The sequence below is a fragment of the Drosophila rhopaloa genome, unplaced genomic scaffold, assembly GCF_018152115.1.
Source record: "Drosophila rhopaloa isolate 14029-0021.01 unplaced genomic scaffold, ASM1815211v1 contig_178, whole genome shotgun sequence".
In the NCBI taxonomy this organism is placed as follows: Eukaryota; Metazoa; Arthropoda; class Insecta; order Diptera; family Drosophilidae; genus Drosophila; species Drosophila rhopaloa.
In genome coordinates, this window is record NW_025335059.1 from 3,446,069 (window position 1) to 3,462,499 (window position 16,431).

Here is a 16,431-nt window from a genome sequence, read left to right on the forward strand (position 1 = left end):
TGATTCAAGATACATTTGTATCTGCCACAGAAACGAAATTGGCATAGCCTTAGAATAAGTAAATTTATAGCAAATTTAAATAGAACTGTAAGCGTATTCAAACATCGGCTTGGAAAAGTTATTCGGGCTTAACTTTTTTTTGTTAACATAGAGAGACAAAGTTTGGCAAAAGCAAAACTGTGCAAATTAGTTTAGTTTACTGGTATTTTGTTGTTGCTTTGAAATGATTTACATTGCTGGGCTTCAGAGTCAAATTGGAGTTGTCTTCGGTTCTGGTTGGCAAAGTGAAGAATTGAAGAATGCCTCAACAAGTTGTTGGTGTTTTTTTGGTGGTGGGGAGCGTAGCGGGAATGGGGAGTATGGTGAAAAGATTCTCCGATCGAATTAAAGTAACTTTTAACATGCGACATAAGCCAGTTTGCAACGTCGACGTCGACGGCGGCAGAGAAAGCCGCTACATGTGGGCGGACACACACAGATACACACGCACACCAATGCAGAACTCACCTCGGCCAAAACGCTGCGACTGCGCTGCTTCTGCTGCGACAGCTCCAAACTGGTTTTTTTATATGCTATATATATATATATATAGTATTTCTGGCTTAGCTTCTCTTCTCGTCGATATGTGCGTGTATATGTGCTACTTTGGTATTTCTCCTCTTTTTTTTCCAATATATATGCTTTTTTATGGCGTTGCGAAACACTCGAGTAGGCTTTTGCTGTGCCTGCTGTTGCTGTTGTTGTTTTTGGCCTGTGGGTTCTGTTGGCCCATATGAGACAAGCATTCAATTAAGCCCCACAATTGGCCAGCAAACAAAAGAAATCACACAAATAAACACTGATTCACTGTTTGACCCATACGAGCACAGATAACCTGTGCGCTTCACTTGTCGCGCGCGCGTTTTTCTTCGGCTTTTCGTCGAGCGTGGGCGTAAGCGGGCAGGGGGGGGGGCGGCGGCGGCGGCGGTGACGGGACGGTGGGCGGGGCAGAACGGACCGCCGTGCGGTTAACTTATGGGTTCGAAGTTCGAAGCTCGTAGTAGCAATTCACCAGCAATTTCACCAGACGACAACAGCGCGCACACATCCGCACAGCACAAAGTTTATAAACAAACTGAAACTGAAGCCGAGCAGCGACGCCGAGCGCCAATGCCAGCGGCGACGCGGCAGAGGGGCGGCAGAGGGGCATCGGCGGCGACAGAGCGGCCTCCACAATGGCAGCCGGCTCCAAACAGGTTCGGTGGGAGCAAAGCAACTCGAACTTGTTCGATGGGGTGATGAGGCGGAGTTGGAGGTGATGTTACCTATTCTGAACTGCATATAATTGATATTAAAAATAGTTTTATTTAATTGAAAAATCAAGCTTAATTTTAAGGTAATATGTGTCACATTTACAGATACATCTAGCGGGGGTCAAAACAAGGAAATTATCATTGACATATCCAAAATTGATGAGCAATTGAATGTATTTTATATTAATAAACTATTATTAGTCACAACACAAATAAAATCAGTAATAATTTTAAAGTAGAAAAAAACATTAGTGTTTTTTTAAATCCATTTTTTATCATTTAAATTTGTTAAATCTTTTAATACAATAATACACTGTACATAAATGAGCGTGAACCATAAACTGGGCCTTGAAATATCCAATTTTCGTAAGATGGTAAAGGTTATAGATTATAAAGTGTAGACTTGTTGATATTAAAATTAGTCTTTAAAAGTTCCAAGTATTTTTTATAACTTGATAAATAAAAAGACATATCAATTACATGCAATTTCAAACTATTCATACGGCCCTCGATTTTGTATGAGTCTACCAACCTGTTTGAGTTCGAAGAGTGGCGTTACACTCTCGGGACCACATGCCCATAATGCGAAATACAAGTTTAAATAAAAAGGTAACGAGGATTTAAGAATGGATGCGATCGAACATATTTGATTTTTCGAAAAAAAACAGCTACCGATTTAAGTGCCAAAAGCTTTCCCTTTTTTTCTTTTAACGCAGCCTTTCATACCATTTACATTTCATTTTCATTTTTCTTCGTCGCTTGATTGTTTGTTGATGTCTTGTCATTGAGTTTTTTTTTATTTTTTCTTTTTTGCTGCTGCTGACGTTGCTTCTGTCACCGATGTTGTTGTTGCTGTCGTCGTAGCTAAGTCAATTTTAAGGTTTATTTGAATTTCATTTTTCCTACTTTTTCGTTTACGTATTTTCGCTTTTTTACTTTGTGTTTGCTTGTTGCTGTTGATATTTTTAGTGTTTTATGTAAATTTTTAAGGCGCTGTTGAAGCCATGGTTTCTCCCTCATCCCCCCCTTTCCTCCCTCTAACCATCTAGCGCGCTAACATAGTTGCTAATGAGGTTGGCTTTATGCCCGACCATACTTATTGGTTTTCCAAGTTTTTTTGCAGCCTCGCCCCCGCATCCTTTATCCTTCTCGCCTGTTGCTTGTGTTTGCTGCAAACTAATAACAAATTAATTTCGATTTGCATTATTCATGCTCCGCCTAACACTCACAATTGGTAGTGCACAGCACACACGCATGCACACTGACAAATAAATTAGCATTTTCGGCTGGGATAAACCGATTTAACACGAAATTTGCAATTACCTCACTTGGAAATCCGCTTTGGTTTAAAATCAAATTCGTATCGAATTCCCATATTTTATAACCTCTTTCACCGTGATAAATAAATAGACGAGTTTCCCTAAACTTAACTATTTTAACTCTGAGTTTCTGCTGCTTACTATTAAGATTATTTGTGTAAGCTGTGTTGGTAATTGGATTTGGGAAACTCAAATTTTTATTTAATTTATCTATTAATGTCCGCCTGAACTCGAAAATTTTCATTGATCGGATATCCGACTTAATTCGGATTTAACTAAGTCTCCTTTCCTTTTTTGTCGTTCTTGCCTTTAGCGGGCAATCAGCAAAAACAACAGGAAGGTGAGAGAAGAAAGTCTGACAACCCCGACTCCCTCCCATAAAACCTCCATCCTTTCAGTACCGTTAATGACGATGCCACACACGTGTCTCTGCCTCTCTGCCTTGTGTGATTGTGAGGATGTGTGTGAGGAGGATGCAGCTGAGCTCCAGTAGAATGCACTCATGCAGCTTGATTGGCCTCCTCGTTTAACCGCCCAACCTCCTTCTTTTACCACCCCTTAACTTCCTTTCTCCTCGCTACATTCAATGACATTCAAAGCTAAGGAAGAAAAACAGGTGGGGCATTAACTGAGTGAGCGGTAGAAAATAACATCCTGTTCTTTATTTTTTACTATTTTTTGCCTTGCTAAATAAATGGGTTAGTATTACCAAGGACACCTGAGATACAGGGAAAATGCAGGAGGAAGAGGCCTTTGCAAAAGTGCAATAGTAGACATAGCAACTGTAGTAGCGGTGAGAAATTTGCCAAGGGAAAAGACATTTTAATATAAAAGTGTGGAAAACCTAGGTAGAATTTTAAATGAAATAATAAAGGAACCATTAGAGAAGGAGATTTCTATAACAAAAGAGTAATTGAAAAAAAAATTTGAGCAATAAAACTGACATTCGGCTTGCCAAAGTTTATATACCCTAGCAGCTTCACGATTTCTGAAAGGGGTTAGATCATACAAATGACAAAAATCGACCCAAAAATAAAAACCGAGATTTAAACATTGACTTTAAGAGGTTTAAACCACAATCATTTAGAAGTATTCCACATCAAATCGTAAGAAAAGTTATGGGCTTAGAAGTGCAGGCTTTAGGTCACTTTTCAGCAAAGCCATTTCTCGTTAATTTGGAAAAATTTTTGAAAAATTGAATCCAAAATCAATCCAATTTGAATACACATGCTTTTTGAGAATAAGCACACAGTCATTTAGAGATCTGCCACTTTGAAATCGGATGTCTGTAATAAAAGTTATGGGCTTGGAAGTGCAGTTTTTGGACACTTTTCTGCAAAGCTATTTTTTTTAAATTTGGAAAGGGGTAACATCATTAAAAATGACGAAAAATCGACCCAAAAATATAAACCAAGATTTGAACACAGATTTTTAGAGAATTTAGGTACAATCATTTAGAAGTATGCCTTTTTGAAATCGGATGACTATAAGAAAAGTTATGGGCTTGGAAATGCAGTTTTTGGACACTTTTCTGAAAAGCCATTTTTTGTTAATTTGGAAAGGGGTAACATCATTAAAAATTATGAAAAATCGACCCCAAAATTCAAACGAATTTGAATACACACACTTTTTGAGAATGAAACCACAATCATTTAGAGATATGCCACTTTAAAATCGGATAACTGTAGGAAAAGTTATGGGCTGTACTTCTACAGGTTTTAAGTCACTTTTCTGCAAAGCCATTTCTAGAAAATTTGTAAAGGGGTGACACTATAAAAATGACGATAATCGACATCCAAAAATAGAAAAAAAAATTAAATTTTTTTGCAAAGTTTTATCAAAACAGCTATCCGCAGGGTAATAAGAAGCTGAAGAAAATATTTTGATGAGAAAAATTAGATATGTGAATACATTTAGAAATCAATTGAAGTTTTATAAAAGGCTGCCCTAACTTTTCTCATTATTCTCTTACATATCCCACATACATAAATAAAATCTTTTTAAGCAACCACTTTGACTTTTGTCAAATGGTTTGGACAATACACATATGAAATGGCTTGACTCGCTGTTGTTGCCTTTAGCAATCCATTTAAATTAGCTGTCATTATTTATGGACACTGCCCCGTGCCTCCTATCAAAACCTCCAGTCCCCGCTGTTGTCGCACATTTGTGGGCTAATTAGTTGGGCCGCAGTTCGGAGCCAAGTCTGGAATTATTGTAGTGCCGGCTAACTGATAAAGCTTTGCCCCCTGCCCACAAAATGCTATCATCATCATCGATGGCGCCGCAACTGTCAGTGCAGTTCGGGCCATGATTTATGCCTGGATTTACCGAGGGGGGGCCTCAAAATAAACATTTCGGCCCAAACGGAACTGAACCGAAAACCAGACAAAGCCAAACAAAACTATTGCTAATGAGGTCCGCAGTGCGCGAGGCAAATAAATTCAGAAGGGAGCTGACCCCTGACCTCCGCACTTACATTCACGCATTCAACGCTCGGCTGAAGTTTCACCCCTTGTTTTTCCCGCCCAAAAAAAGGCTCCTTCGCTAATGACCAAAAGCGGATTTCGCATTGCAGGCAATTATTATTTCTTGTTCCTTCTTTTTTTTAAACATAAATTAAACTAAGCCGCTCAAGTGGTGACCCCACAAAGCACCCACAACCCCTTCTTACCTTTTCCAAAAAAAAGAACCCCCAAAAAGTGTGTAAAGCCCAGTGAAGCGTTTCAGTTTTGTACATTTCTTGATTCACGGCTAATGCGAGGATATCAAATTTAATTTTGCGTAATTAATGTCGCCCCAACTTCCATTCTCAACCCTTTTTCCTCGGGCCAGACTTGACCGAGGTCCGAAACATGACCAAAAGAAAATTCATTAATATGATTTAGGCCCACAGGATAAACAACAACAACATCAGGCCTAAAAACATCCAAAATAAACCGACAAACAAGAACGGAAAAAGCGAAAATGATTTTGTATTTATGTTTTGGGTCCCTCATCGTGCATGACTGAGCCAAGGAATACGAGAGTTTACGGGAATGAAACCCTTTTGCAAAAGTCTGGCAAAAAAGTGTAAACTGAAGGAAGAACAACTGACGAGGAAAAAGGAGACGATAAATGTGGAGGGAGGATATTGTGAAAGTGGAAAACAGAAATTTGAAAAAGTTTGTCACCTACAAGTCGTTAGGGTTCGTCAAAATGAACACTTCGACTTCGAAAACACACTTTCTTAGGATAATGACTTCAAGATTCAGCCATCAGAAATTTAAATTAATAAAATGACAAAGCATAAAAATATATTTTTAAGCAAGTTATCCTTGTTTTTGCATTCTTAACATTTTTTTTTAAAAATAAAATTGTTTATTTATTTATGAAAGCAAGTTTACTGATTATCCGCTTGGGACACGGAGCACAGTCGTTTTTGGCTGCAAAAATTCATATTTTACGAAATTAAATTGGTAGTTATAATACGTGTTGCTTTCATTTTGTTTAAATATTGAAAATTAAAATTTTTGAATATGATAAGCACACCAATTATTAATTGCGGCTGGATGCATGTTTACACAACAGAGATGTTATTGATGCCTGACTGAATTCCAGCAAACTTGGTTATCCAAAAACGTGGTTAGTTTTTGTGAAGTTAGGGTAACGCATCGAAAAGGTTTTAATCAGCACGTGGCATGCATCCTGCGTGGGCGTGCGGATGGCTTGTTGTTTTGGTGTTTGGTTTTCTATCCGCTCGGTTGCGAATATTGCCTGCTCTGGCCAGACTCAGTCGCGCTTTTCTCATTTTCTCGACTGCCTGGCAGCCTTGTTTATTTGCATTTGCTGCGGCGATGGATTTATGAGCGAAGCCATTGAACTTGCGGCTTGCTATCGCTCACTATACCTTTACTGGGTCCCCACACTACTGGGCTATCACTCCGTGCCTCCTTAGATGTGTGTGTGTGTGGCCCGCAAACAAATATGCCAGCGGCACGCACATAGCCTAAGCCACTCACTGGGGCTATAACACCCACAGCCACGCCCCCTCACACTTGGTTGAATCCTCTACATCCAAGCGCCCCATCAAACGGCACACCCCTTTTGGCCAGCTCGACCCCTCGGTCTGGCCAATTTTGACATTTGCGTTTTGACGCAAGCGGCGTATACGCAATTTCTGACTCTGACTCTTTAAGTCCTGTTTCAGCTCACGCTGCTGACCACGTGACCAGAAAATTGTTATCGCTCGCATTCCCCTTCACATGGCCAAAAGTTTCCAATTCGAAATATAGACACGGATATGTTATACGTTGGCTGTAAAATACACCACGTTCCATAACTAACAAATTTCTTAAATACTTTACATATGCATGCGCCAGGAATTTAAAATCTTACAATCTGGACAAGAAGAAAAAATATTGTTAAACACGGCATTAAACCCATTGCCATATTCCAGATTTCATAAATAGGGAATTGTGAACCAGTTCAAGGTTAACTTTGCACTTAACCAAATCATTAAATATTATATGAGCGATATAATCTGAAAAGAAACATGATAGACAAATAAATACACACTTCAGGCTATTCACAACAAACTAGTATTCTTCCTGCGGATATTACGATCATATGGCACACCTCCCATCCTATCATCGCATCGATTATGAAACGCACTTTGTGTACACACTATGGATGCGTGCGATTCCTCATATTTCATAGCTTGACCTCCCTTTCTTTGGCAACCACCGGCCAAAATAAATAGTTTGTTTCTGTTTGCTGTTGCTGTTGCTTTTGTATTTATTTTTATGACTAAAAATGTTTGCACGTACAAACGGAGAGACGGGCAGAGCTGGCCGCCCTCTAATACTATAACCAATATAAATGTCATTTATGTTTTGGACACTTTTTGGTAGCAGCAGTCGCAGTCGGGTGGGTTGAATGGGAGATGAAGCAGCATGAAGGGCCCTTTGAGTGGAGTCCAAAAAAATCTAGTAGAAAGTGAAATTCTGTCATGGTCAGCGATACAAAAACCGCAGCGAATCGAGGATTCGGGATGTGAATGGGAGAGGTAAACTAGGATCAAAAAATACTTGAAACTCACAAGCACGCAAACAGGATATATGCAGGATGCACAGAGTGCTGTCTCCATCCGTGGGTATCAGTATCTCTAAATTTAAGTTTATTTGTATCCCTATCTCTACGTGAATACAAATGCTGTGGTGGAGTGTGATAACCATCACAATCCACACACATGAAAGAGTGATAGCACCACTTAGTGGCACTTAAGGATATGCAAAAGCTGTAAGGACTTCCGCTTACGTTTCGCTCAGGATACTCCAACTGAGTTAGAGCAAAGCTGAAGTTGTCCTGAGCTGGCTATTTTGCCCACTTGCCTTTTGGTCTGAAAATGTATGGGATCTTGTAAGCTTATCTGCAATTTGTGGTGAGAATGTACCTCAATAAAGATTCCTTTTAATTAGGTCTGGAAAATGGTTACTTATTTAATTATTCTATTACTTTGTTTTTTTATGGTAGAATGAGATTACATTTCTCTAGCTAAATTTCTTTTAAGTAACTTGTTTGACAAAAACAAATATAAAACAGCCTTTTCATGATTGAGCTTAAACAATTAAAATATTGTTTAAAAACTGTCAGGCATCCATTTAGATGAAAATTACCTGATATAAAATCAATTTATCTCTCTAACCGTTTTGGCCAATGTAAACATGGAATCAATTCAGGACTCTACGTGCCTATCCTTAAACTATTCAGACGCAATATTAATGGACAAGAAAATCCTGTCTCATCCATCTCAGCTTTTCCATTTCCAACTCAGGAGAAGACAGTCTTCCATTTACTCCATGTGGAGTCCTTGACACGCGGAGAGATTCGACATTCCCACAACCACCCGCCTTCAAGGAAGCTCGTTTCAACTTCCGGTCTCCTGATGCTCCTCCTTCCATAGTTGGCAATAAAAGCGGAAGGCGTCACTTTCCAAATGGCGTCATGCTGCTTTGAGCTTTGTTTTCCGCCCCCTCCTCTGTTTATGTATTTTTATTTATGCTCTTTTCGCGTTGCTTCTATTATTGCATTAGCTGAAGAGGAGTTTGAGTTTGGGGGTCCTTGTTCCTTTTGTTATTTGTTGTTTTCCATGTTATTTTATATTATCTTTATATGAATTGCGGCTTCTCCGAACCCTTCTCATTTTCCCGATATTATATTTTTTTTATTATGCATGTCGCGTGTGCTGCCGCAAAGACGGAAAACAATATTTATTTATTTCAACCCTTTTCGTTCGGTGGGAAATTTAATGGGGATGACACTGGCCCCCTTTAATACACCATAAATATGGCAGCGATTTTCTTAACAATTCATTTAACCCCCTTCCCTCATGGTTCATTTTTAACCTTCGTCAAGAAGTAAATTGGAGTCTCAGGTCACGGTTTCAAACTTCCTTCATTTAGCAGCCCAACCAGTTATATTCAACCATTAATACATAAATCAATTTAATTCTCTATTTCGCCTACATTTGACTCTCTCTTTCGACTTCTTTCGGTTCATTTGTTTTGTTTTCTGTCAACTTTGTGATGGCGCATTTGTTGGGTTTATCTAGCTTTTGGTGTGATTTTATTTGATTTATTTTTGGTGCCAACTAAACTGAATCATGCAAAATATGGCACATTCAACTCTACTTGCCATCGAAATATTTTAAATGGTCAGTGCAGAAAAAATAGCATTTTATGCTGTCACCAAAGTGATTTAAAATACTACGATTGCATAGGCTTAAAATCAGTAAACATGCCACAGGCGAGAATATTATAAAATAAATATTTTCAACACTTTTTGACGAATGCATCAGACTAGAATTACTATTAATATAAATATACTTAAGCTCTAACAAAAATATTTAGTCCAATTCAAAAAAATGTAATCACCGATTAGTTTAGTTTTTAAATAAATTCATAGAAAATCAAAAATTATACGCAATCAAAAAACATTTAAAATTTTAAATAAGCTTTACAAGTTTTTCATTTTGTATTCTCTCATCCCAATTAATATTCCCTTAGTGGTTTTCTTGCCTACAATTTAAAGAGTAAGGATTGGGCGCGCAAAAATAAATTCAAATTGAGTGGAACCAGACTGCAATCACTAGCCGTACTCTTCTAACTTACAGCCCTGGTTCGAAATTTTCGAACGAACCCCAGTGCCATTGACTTCGAAAATTCGTATTTAACGGACCAAATTACACTATACTACAACATTTTAGAGACGTTCGTAGTTTAACAAGTCGAAAATAGTTGAGTTTGTGAATAATGTTTTGCTTAATGGAGTTTTGTTTTAAATTTTCCTATGTTAAGTTAAAATTGGTATGTATTAAAATGAAATATTTAGGAAACACGTTGCGTATCATATTTGTGGATTCATATTAACACTCCCAGAAAGCAGCCTGATTTGGTTTGACACAGAATTGGCCAAAACAATGCAAGAAAATTGGCAATTACCTTCACTTTCTCGCTCTCCTTGCCTTTTCCTTTCCCTCGCTGGCAATTTGCATGGCCAGCAGAGTTTTAGTGTCCACTCAGCTCGTCTGGCCACTGCCGGCGATCGGATTTGCGCATATATCAATCGGGGCGGGCACGGCACATACGCTCGATTCGATGCCCACCGGCATCGCCGCCACACTGATCGTGGGCAGGCAGCGCAGGTAGCCGATCGCGATTGCCGGCTCTCGACTCTAGACTCTCGAGTCTCGACTCTCGATTCTCGATGGGTTAAAAGGCCCGCTCCGGCCGGCGGGTCGAGTCAGTCTGCCCCTGGCCTGGCCCTTTATCGGGACGCATTTTCCGAGCGTTGCAGCTGAGCAGGTGCAGGTGGTTACCCCCCGCGGGCACCGTGACGTACAGCGATGAGAGTGAAGAGGGAGCGGCCGGGCCCGCTGCGCTGGCTGCGCCACCTGCTCGACGAGCTCCTGGTGCGAATCCTCAGTCTGAGCCTCTTCCGCGTCAAGAGCAAGCCGCCTGCTGCAAGCTTTTCCGGGTTGGATTCTTCTTCCGTTACCAAATATGTGCCTATTCCGAGGGTTAAGGGCCTGCCAGTAGTCGGTACCCTTCTGGATCTAATCGCCGCCGGAGGAGCCACGCAGTAAATCCATAAAGTTTTGATTCCTAAAAATAAAAACAACATCTTATAACAATTCGTGCTAAAAAATATATAATACAGTTGAACTTTTAAAGCGCGATAAATTTGTTTATACCGGACTATTTCAATGTTATAAAAAACAGTCTGCACTTGCAGAATTTCGCGCAATTTTATTATACCTCGCAAGAGAAAAAAAGTGATTTCTTTTGGACTATTTACCTCTAAAAATAGTGATTTCAACTCAATTCTAATATATGTGCATACTGAATTATAAAACGATTTGAAAGTGGAAACGGGACTTCGAGTCTTAGAATTTATTATAGATGTATTTCAATCCGCATATATTGCTACATAAGACATTTTTTTAGTGAAAAGTGATTTAATATTAAAGAATTGAAATCAAAATGATAAAAACTAAGACCAAGATATTTCGGATCAAATAAAATCGTTTCAGACACTGATAACTTTAAAAAGTGCTATGTTTAAAAATGCATAGTATATGTAGATAAGTAAAGCTGCAGAGGATCCTTACTATACCGATCATTTCCTTCTCCTGCATAGCCTTCATAAGTACATCGATGCCCGGCACCGGCAGTATGGACCCATCTTCCGGGAGCGACTGGGCGGCACCCAAGATGCAGTGTTCGTATCGTCAGCGAATCTGATGCGTGGAGTCTTCCAGCACGAGGGTCAGTATCCGCAGCATCCGCTGCCGGATGCCTGGACTCTGTATAACCAGCAGCATGCCTGCCAACGTGGATTGTTCTTCATGTAAGTGGAGTGGACCAAATGAGTCCGTTGAATTGCAAATGAGGAGTCTACAAAACAGATCTCCGTTCTCTTCTTCGATGGGAGTAGGGAGGGCGCCGAGTGGCTGCACAACCGACGCATACTTAATCGCCTGCTGCTCAACGGAAATTTGAATTGGATGGACGTGCATATTGAGAGCTGTACCAGACGGATGGTGGAGCAGTGGAGAAGTCGCACCGCTGAGGTTGCGGCGATTCTGCCTGAGGAGGGTGGCGAGATCCGAAGCTACGAACTTCCCCTTCTGGAGCAGCAGCTCTACCGCTGGTCTATAGAAGGTGAGAGGCTATGGATTGATAATTAGATACATGGGGTTCCGTATAAAGTCCGATAATATGTCTGCAATATCGCCTAAAGCCGCAAAACTTGTATACAAAAATTCGTTTTTTAATTAATGGTATTCCATTACATTTACCCCAACGATATTTTCCTTTATAACTTTCTAGATTTTCATCATTATTTTTTTATATAAATCTTTAATGAATTTCTAATTATAAGTTTAAGAAACCCAATGAACTTATATTGAAATACAAACTCGTGGGAATCTTAATTGATACCTATTGCATTATCTGGTGATATTATTCCTTTGCAAAAATAAACATAATTTAAATACTATACCTGTCCACAGTACTGTGCTGCATAATGTTTGGCACCAGCATCCTCACCTGCCCCAAAATTCAGTCCGCCCTGGATCACTTTACCCAGATCGTACACAAGGTTTTCGAGCATAGCTCGCGGCTGATGACATTTCCGCCACGATTGGCTCAGATGCTGCGCCTGCCAATCTGGCGCGATTTCGAGGCCAATGTGGATGAGGTCCTGCGCGAAGGAGCTGCCATTATTGATTACTGCATCGGAGTGCAGCAGGATCAAAAGCAACCGCATGAGGATGCCCTCTTTCAGCGTCTGCAGGCGGCAGAAGTGCCAGGCGAGATGATCAAGCGGATATTTGTGGACCTGGTCATTGCAGCAGGTGACACGGTACGGCAGAGTGGGCAAAATAAAGTCAAAACCAATTACTAATTCGAGTTCTACATCCACCAGACTGCTTTCAGCAGCCAGTGGGCTTTGTTTGCCCTTTCCCAGGAGCCGCTGCTCCAGAAACGCTTGGCCAGAGAGCAATCTACCCATGATTCTCGACTGCTGCACGGCCTGATCAAGGAGTCCCTGCGTCTGTACCCCGTGGCTCCCTTCATTGGTCGCTATCTGCCACAGGATGCGCAATTGGGCGGACACTTTATCGAAAAAGATGTGGGTAAAAGTAGTTTGCTGAAGGGCAAATTTAATCTCTTACCCTTCCTCTTTCAGACAATGGTGCTGCTCTCCCTGTACACGGCAGGTCGCGATCCGGCACACTTTGAGCAGCCTAATCGGGTGCTGCCGGAGCGCTGGTGCATCGGCCAGTCAGAGCAAGTGCACCAGTCCCATGGAAGCCTGCCTTTCGCCATTGGCCAGCGGTCTTGCATCGGCCGCCGTGTGGCACTCAAGCAGCTTCACTCCCTGCTGGGCCGCTGTGTCTCCCAGTTCGAAATGAGATGCCTCAATGAGCAGCCCGTCGACAGCGTACTCCGAATGGTCACCGTGCCCGATCAGACGTTGCGATTGGCCCTTCGGCCGCGAACCGAGTGATACAGTCATACACGCATTAACATAATCATAACAATAACAGTAATCGTAATCGTAATCGTAGTTTCTTTAGATTTATAAAAATATATAAATGTCACCTTTAGTAATCTATCTAGTAAAAACTTGAAATTAGGAAAACAGGGCCTGCAGCAATGTGTAGACTAGCAGCATAGTGCCCAAAACTGATAGCCCCACGATTGGGGAACCCCATAATAGTTGCCCAAGAATTAGGACAGAGGCGATTGTAATCAGAACGGGAATAGAGCCTAACGATCGTAGGCAAACACGCGGAGGAACCAAGCTCTCACATATGTCCACTTGGCCGGAACTTTTGTCGAACCACTGCTCCGTCATGGGGGCGTACAGGAGTTGCCTCGCTACCTTTCCACAGTAATCTTCACGAGCGTAGAATGCTTGTATCTTGCTGCCATACTGAAATAAATATAAAACGATTAATGAAGTCTTAAATTGTATTTTATTAAACCTTACCCTCTTGTTAATCTTGTCAGAGATGAAGTGCAGGATCCTCACCAGCGATCTCACTTCATTGGTCTGTATAGGCAAATTTGCGGGATCGATGGTGGCATGCATGTTAGATGCATTGAGGGACATTTGGTGCGGGTTAAGCTTAGAGGTGTCCAAAGAGTCGCTGGAGTCGAAAAAGCTGAAATTTTGTACCGTTGTTGAGGCAGGCGGACATGGTTCCTGAGGCAGGTTCTCATGCATTGAAAGGTTGGCTTGATCCACCTGGTAAATATTCGAAGATCTTATGTGAAAGCAAATTCTGCAATTTAACCAACAAAACTTACATTGAACGTTTGACAGAAGGCGTCGATGCATTGACGCAGAACCTCCGGAATACGACTAAACTCGCGCAGAGTCACTTCATCCTGTGTGCACTCACGGAAAAGCTTGTTTAAGAAGTTCTTTAGGAATCCCTCAGAGCGCTGTTTCTCAGCAATTTCGTTTCGCAACGATGCAATGTCCCTCAGCACCGAGTTTCGAGCCATGCTGATAAGAAAGAGAAAGCTTTCCATCTGAATCTGCATGGGATGACTAAACAGCTTGGCCGAATTTGTGCTAACCACATGATTCCACTGAGAGCCTGGTGAAAAGGATTTGCTAAAAAATAAATAATTATGAATTACTATGTTTTTCTTGATCCAACTACTGTAACCTACTTCATTATGTTGACCTGCCTTTGCGGCGAGTCGAATCCATAGGCATTGCCCGCATGTAGACGCTCGAAACGCTGCAACCGCTCTACTAAATCATGTTGGGCGAACATTGTGGCCAGGCGATATAACATGAAGGCATTTCGATAGACGGTGTAATCCAAGCGACCAAAGTGCGGCAGCAGCTGCATGAATATGTTGGTGTACATAATCAGATTATCGATAATAAATCCATCAAAGCAGGACAAGATGGGCGGCCTGTAGGCAAGACTTGGTCTAAAAAGAAAGAAATATGTTTATGTTCTGAATTCATTATAGATTTATAAGTTCAAACGTACGTCTTGTTGTTCAGAGCTGCCAAGGTGTACCTCCACGGTTGGATGTAACTGAGCCAAAGCTCCAACACCACCATTAGCGAGCTGTCAAGGGGCCAACGATCGATCAAACCGCACAAAAATGCGTAGATTCTAGCTTTTACCATGCTTAACGAAACCTTGCGAAGAGCGCTGAGTGACGTGTGATCCTGCTGCGCCCCATTTGCAAAGAAGTGGACCTGTTTTACCAAGGTGCGTACGCCGCGCACAAAATCGCTACTGGGCAGGTGGTGCTCCGACTCGATGTCATAGCGCAGCCAGATGTCCACAAAGAAGTGGAGAACACTCTCCGATCGCCAGGCGTAGGCCCTGTTTGCGCTGGCATTTGGGCTGCCGGACTGTGGAGAGATGTTCCCGCTGCCACCACTGGAATTCGGACTACCGCCTCCTCCGGACACGTTTCCACCGTTGCGAAAGGAGCTGGGAATCTTAATGTAGCGCGGCTGCCTTTGAGGCTGCAATGCCTGGGCAGGAAGCGGCTGGGGAGCCTTAACGCCGCTACTAAAATGTACGGGTTCTATCCGGGCATCGGGGATGAGGGGCAGGAAGTTATTGAGATACTCGGACACCAGCTTTAGATAAATGGTCTTGCTGCGCACGTTGTGGATCTGCATGGCAATGGGATTAATCGAGTGCAGCGGCTGCAGAGCGTACAGCACAAAGTGGATCACGTAGAAGTCGAAGGCGTTTAGCGAGAGCGTGGCCACCTGATGTTTCATTGAGTCGATATTGATGAGTTCCGCATAGAACCTGGGATTTTGGCCAGAATGCAGCATGCTAACGAACTTGGCCTGAAAAAGGAATATTTAGACGAGGCACAACTAGACCTAGAACCACATCTCACAGGCAGCATATTGATGTCCAACTCAAACTTGCACTGGTCCAGGAGCAAACGGTGGCAGAGATGCATCCAAGGGCCACAAACGCTGAAAAACTGGTGCAGCGTCTGGAAGTGCAGTGGATTGTTCTCCAAGGTCGTCGTCCGCAGTCCCCAGCCCAAAGGATTGCCATTGATCCCGAAGATTGAGTGCACGATGTGGGGGAATAACTCCTGGATCTGGCGCAGGGAGCAGCGATCGAACAAGATGGTCAGCTCATGCAGGCGATCCAGCAAAGGCAAACTGAGCACCGTCAACAGGCGGCTCTGAAATGTGCAGTCGTTTTAGACAAATTGGATACGAATAATCAGCACTACTCACGCTTAGGCTTTCTGGCGGCATTGTCTGCGACATGGCGTGTTCGTAGATGTAGCAATGGCCTTAAATTACGAATAAATATAACGTTAAATCTTAAAAACCGCTGCCGGCGTGCTGTAAACAAAAACCTTTTGTCGTGTTGCCGGACCTGCCAGAAACCGTGACGTTTTGCAGTGCTGCCATATCGGCCAATTAAATATAAGGGGTATTTGTAGAAAGAAGAACATAAATTAATTTCACGTATCACAAGTATGGTTTGATTTTCAAAATATAAAATATATTGGTTTATAAACGTATCTAGGTACATACATATATGTACCTCTAACTTTACCTGAGCTAGGTTAATATGGACTGAAATAAATTAATTGCCCTATACCAAAATATTAATTTGATATAATGCAATGAATTTAAGACAAACTAATTTCACTTCCTTCGTACGTCACCTGAATTTTTTGGCTTAAATATTTCCATAACCAAAATTATTTGCCACTGAAATTCAGCTGCAGTACATGTAACTTTATAGT

General features: G+C 41.6%; 3 protein-coding genes across 5 annotated transcripts in view; 1 reads left to right on the plus strand and 2 right to left on the minus strand.

The window, feature by feature from the left end:
- Positions 1-1,089, minus strand: part of LOC108037040 (trophoblast glycoprotein) — a 48,168-nt gene extending 47,079 nt beyond the window's left edge. For all 3 annotated transcript variants that reach the window (XM_044459078.1, XM_044459076.1, XM_044459077.1), the window contains exon 1: positions 508-1,089. The gene's annotated coding sequence lies outside the window, so the exon portion shown is untranslated. The remainder of the gene's footprint in view (positions 1-507) is intronic.
- Positions 1,090-10,409: 9,320 nt separating this feature from the next.
- Positions 10,410-13,262, plus strand: LOC108037039 (cytochrome P450 315a1, mitochondrial). The gene is made up of 6 exons (XM_017113475.2): positions 10,410-10,732; positions 11,291-11,500; positions 11,588-11,814; positions 12,165-12,517; positions 12,581-12,787; positions 12,845-13,262. Exons 1-6 carry the CDS (start codon positions 10,497-10,499, stop codon positions 13,163-13,165), a joined length of 1,554 nt encoding a protein of 517 aa, XP_016968964.2. The 5' UTR covers positions 10,410-10,496; the 3' UTR covers positions 13,166-13,262.
- LOC108037038 (sphingomyelin phosphodiesterase 4) lies at positions 13,209-16,054 on the minus strand. The gene is made up of 7 exons (XM_017113474.2): positions 15,911-16,054; positions 15,556-15,855; positions 14,676-15,502; positions 14,344-14,613; positions 13,972-14,284; positions 13,652-13,909; positions 13,209-13,594 (listed from the first exon to the last, which is right to left on the minus strand). The coding sequence occupies exons 1-7, from the start codon at positions 15,941-15,943 to the stop codon at positions 13,292-13,294; spliced, it is 2,304 nt and encodes a 767-aa protein (XP_016968963.1). The 5' UTR covers positions 15,944-16,054; the 3' UTR covers positions 13,209-13,291.
- Between the last annotated feature and the right edge of the window lie 377 nt (positions 16,055-16,431).

What these genes read in the sequence shown, in the direction of transcription:
- LOC108037038 (XM_017113474.2), bottom strand. Translation starts at nt 15,943, where the DNA reads ATGTCGCAGACAATGCCGCCAGAAAGCCTAAGC. An exon ending in TGCCGCCAGAAAGCCTAAGC is followed by an intron (nt 15,856 to 15,910) that starts GTGAGTAGTGCT and finishes TGCACATTTCAG; the next exon opens with AGCCGCCTGTTGACGGTGCT. An exon ending in TGGACATCAATATGCTGCCT is followed by an intron (nt 15,503 to 15,555) that starts GTGAGATGTGGT and finishes TTCCTTTTTCAG; the next exon opens with GCCAAGTTCGTTAGCATGCT.
- LOC108037039 (XM_017113475.2), top strand. Translation starts at nt 10,497, where the DNA reads ATGAGAGTGAAGAGGGAGCGGCCGGGCCCGCTGCGCTGGCTGCGCCAC. An exon ending in TCATTGCAGCAGGTGACACG is followed by an intron (nt 12,518 to 12,580) that starts GTACGGCAGAGT and finishes TACATCCACCAG; the next exon opens with ACTGCTTTCAGCAGCCAGTG. An exon ending in GACACTTTATCGAAAAAGAT is followed by an intron (nt 12,788 to 12,844) that starts GTGGGTAAAAGT and finishes TTCCTCTTTCAG; the next exon opens with ACAATGGTGCTGCTCTCCCT.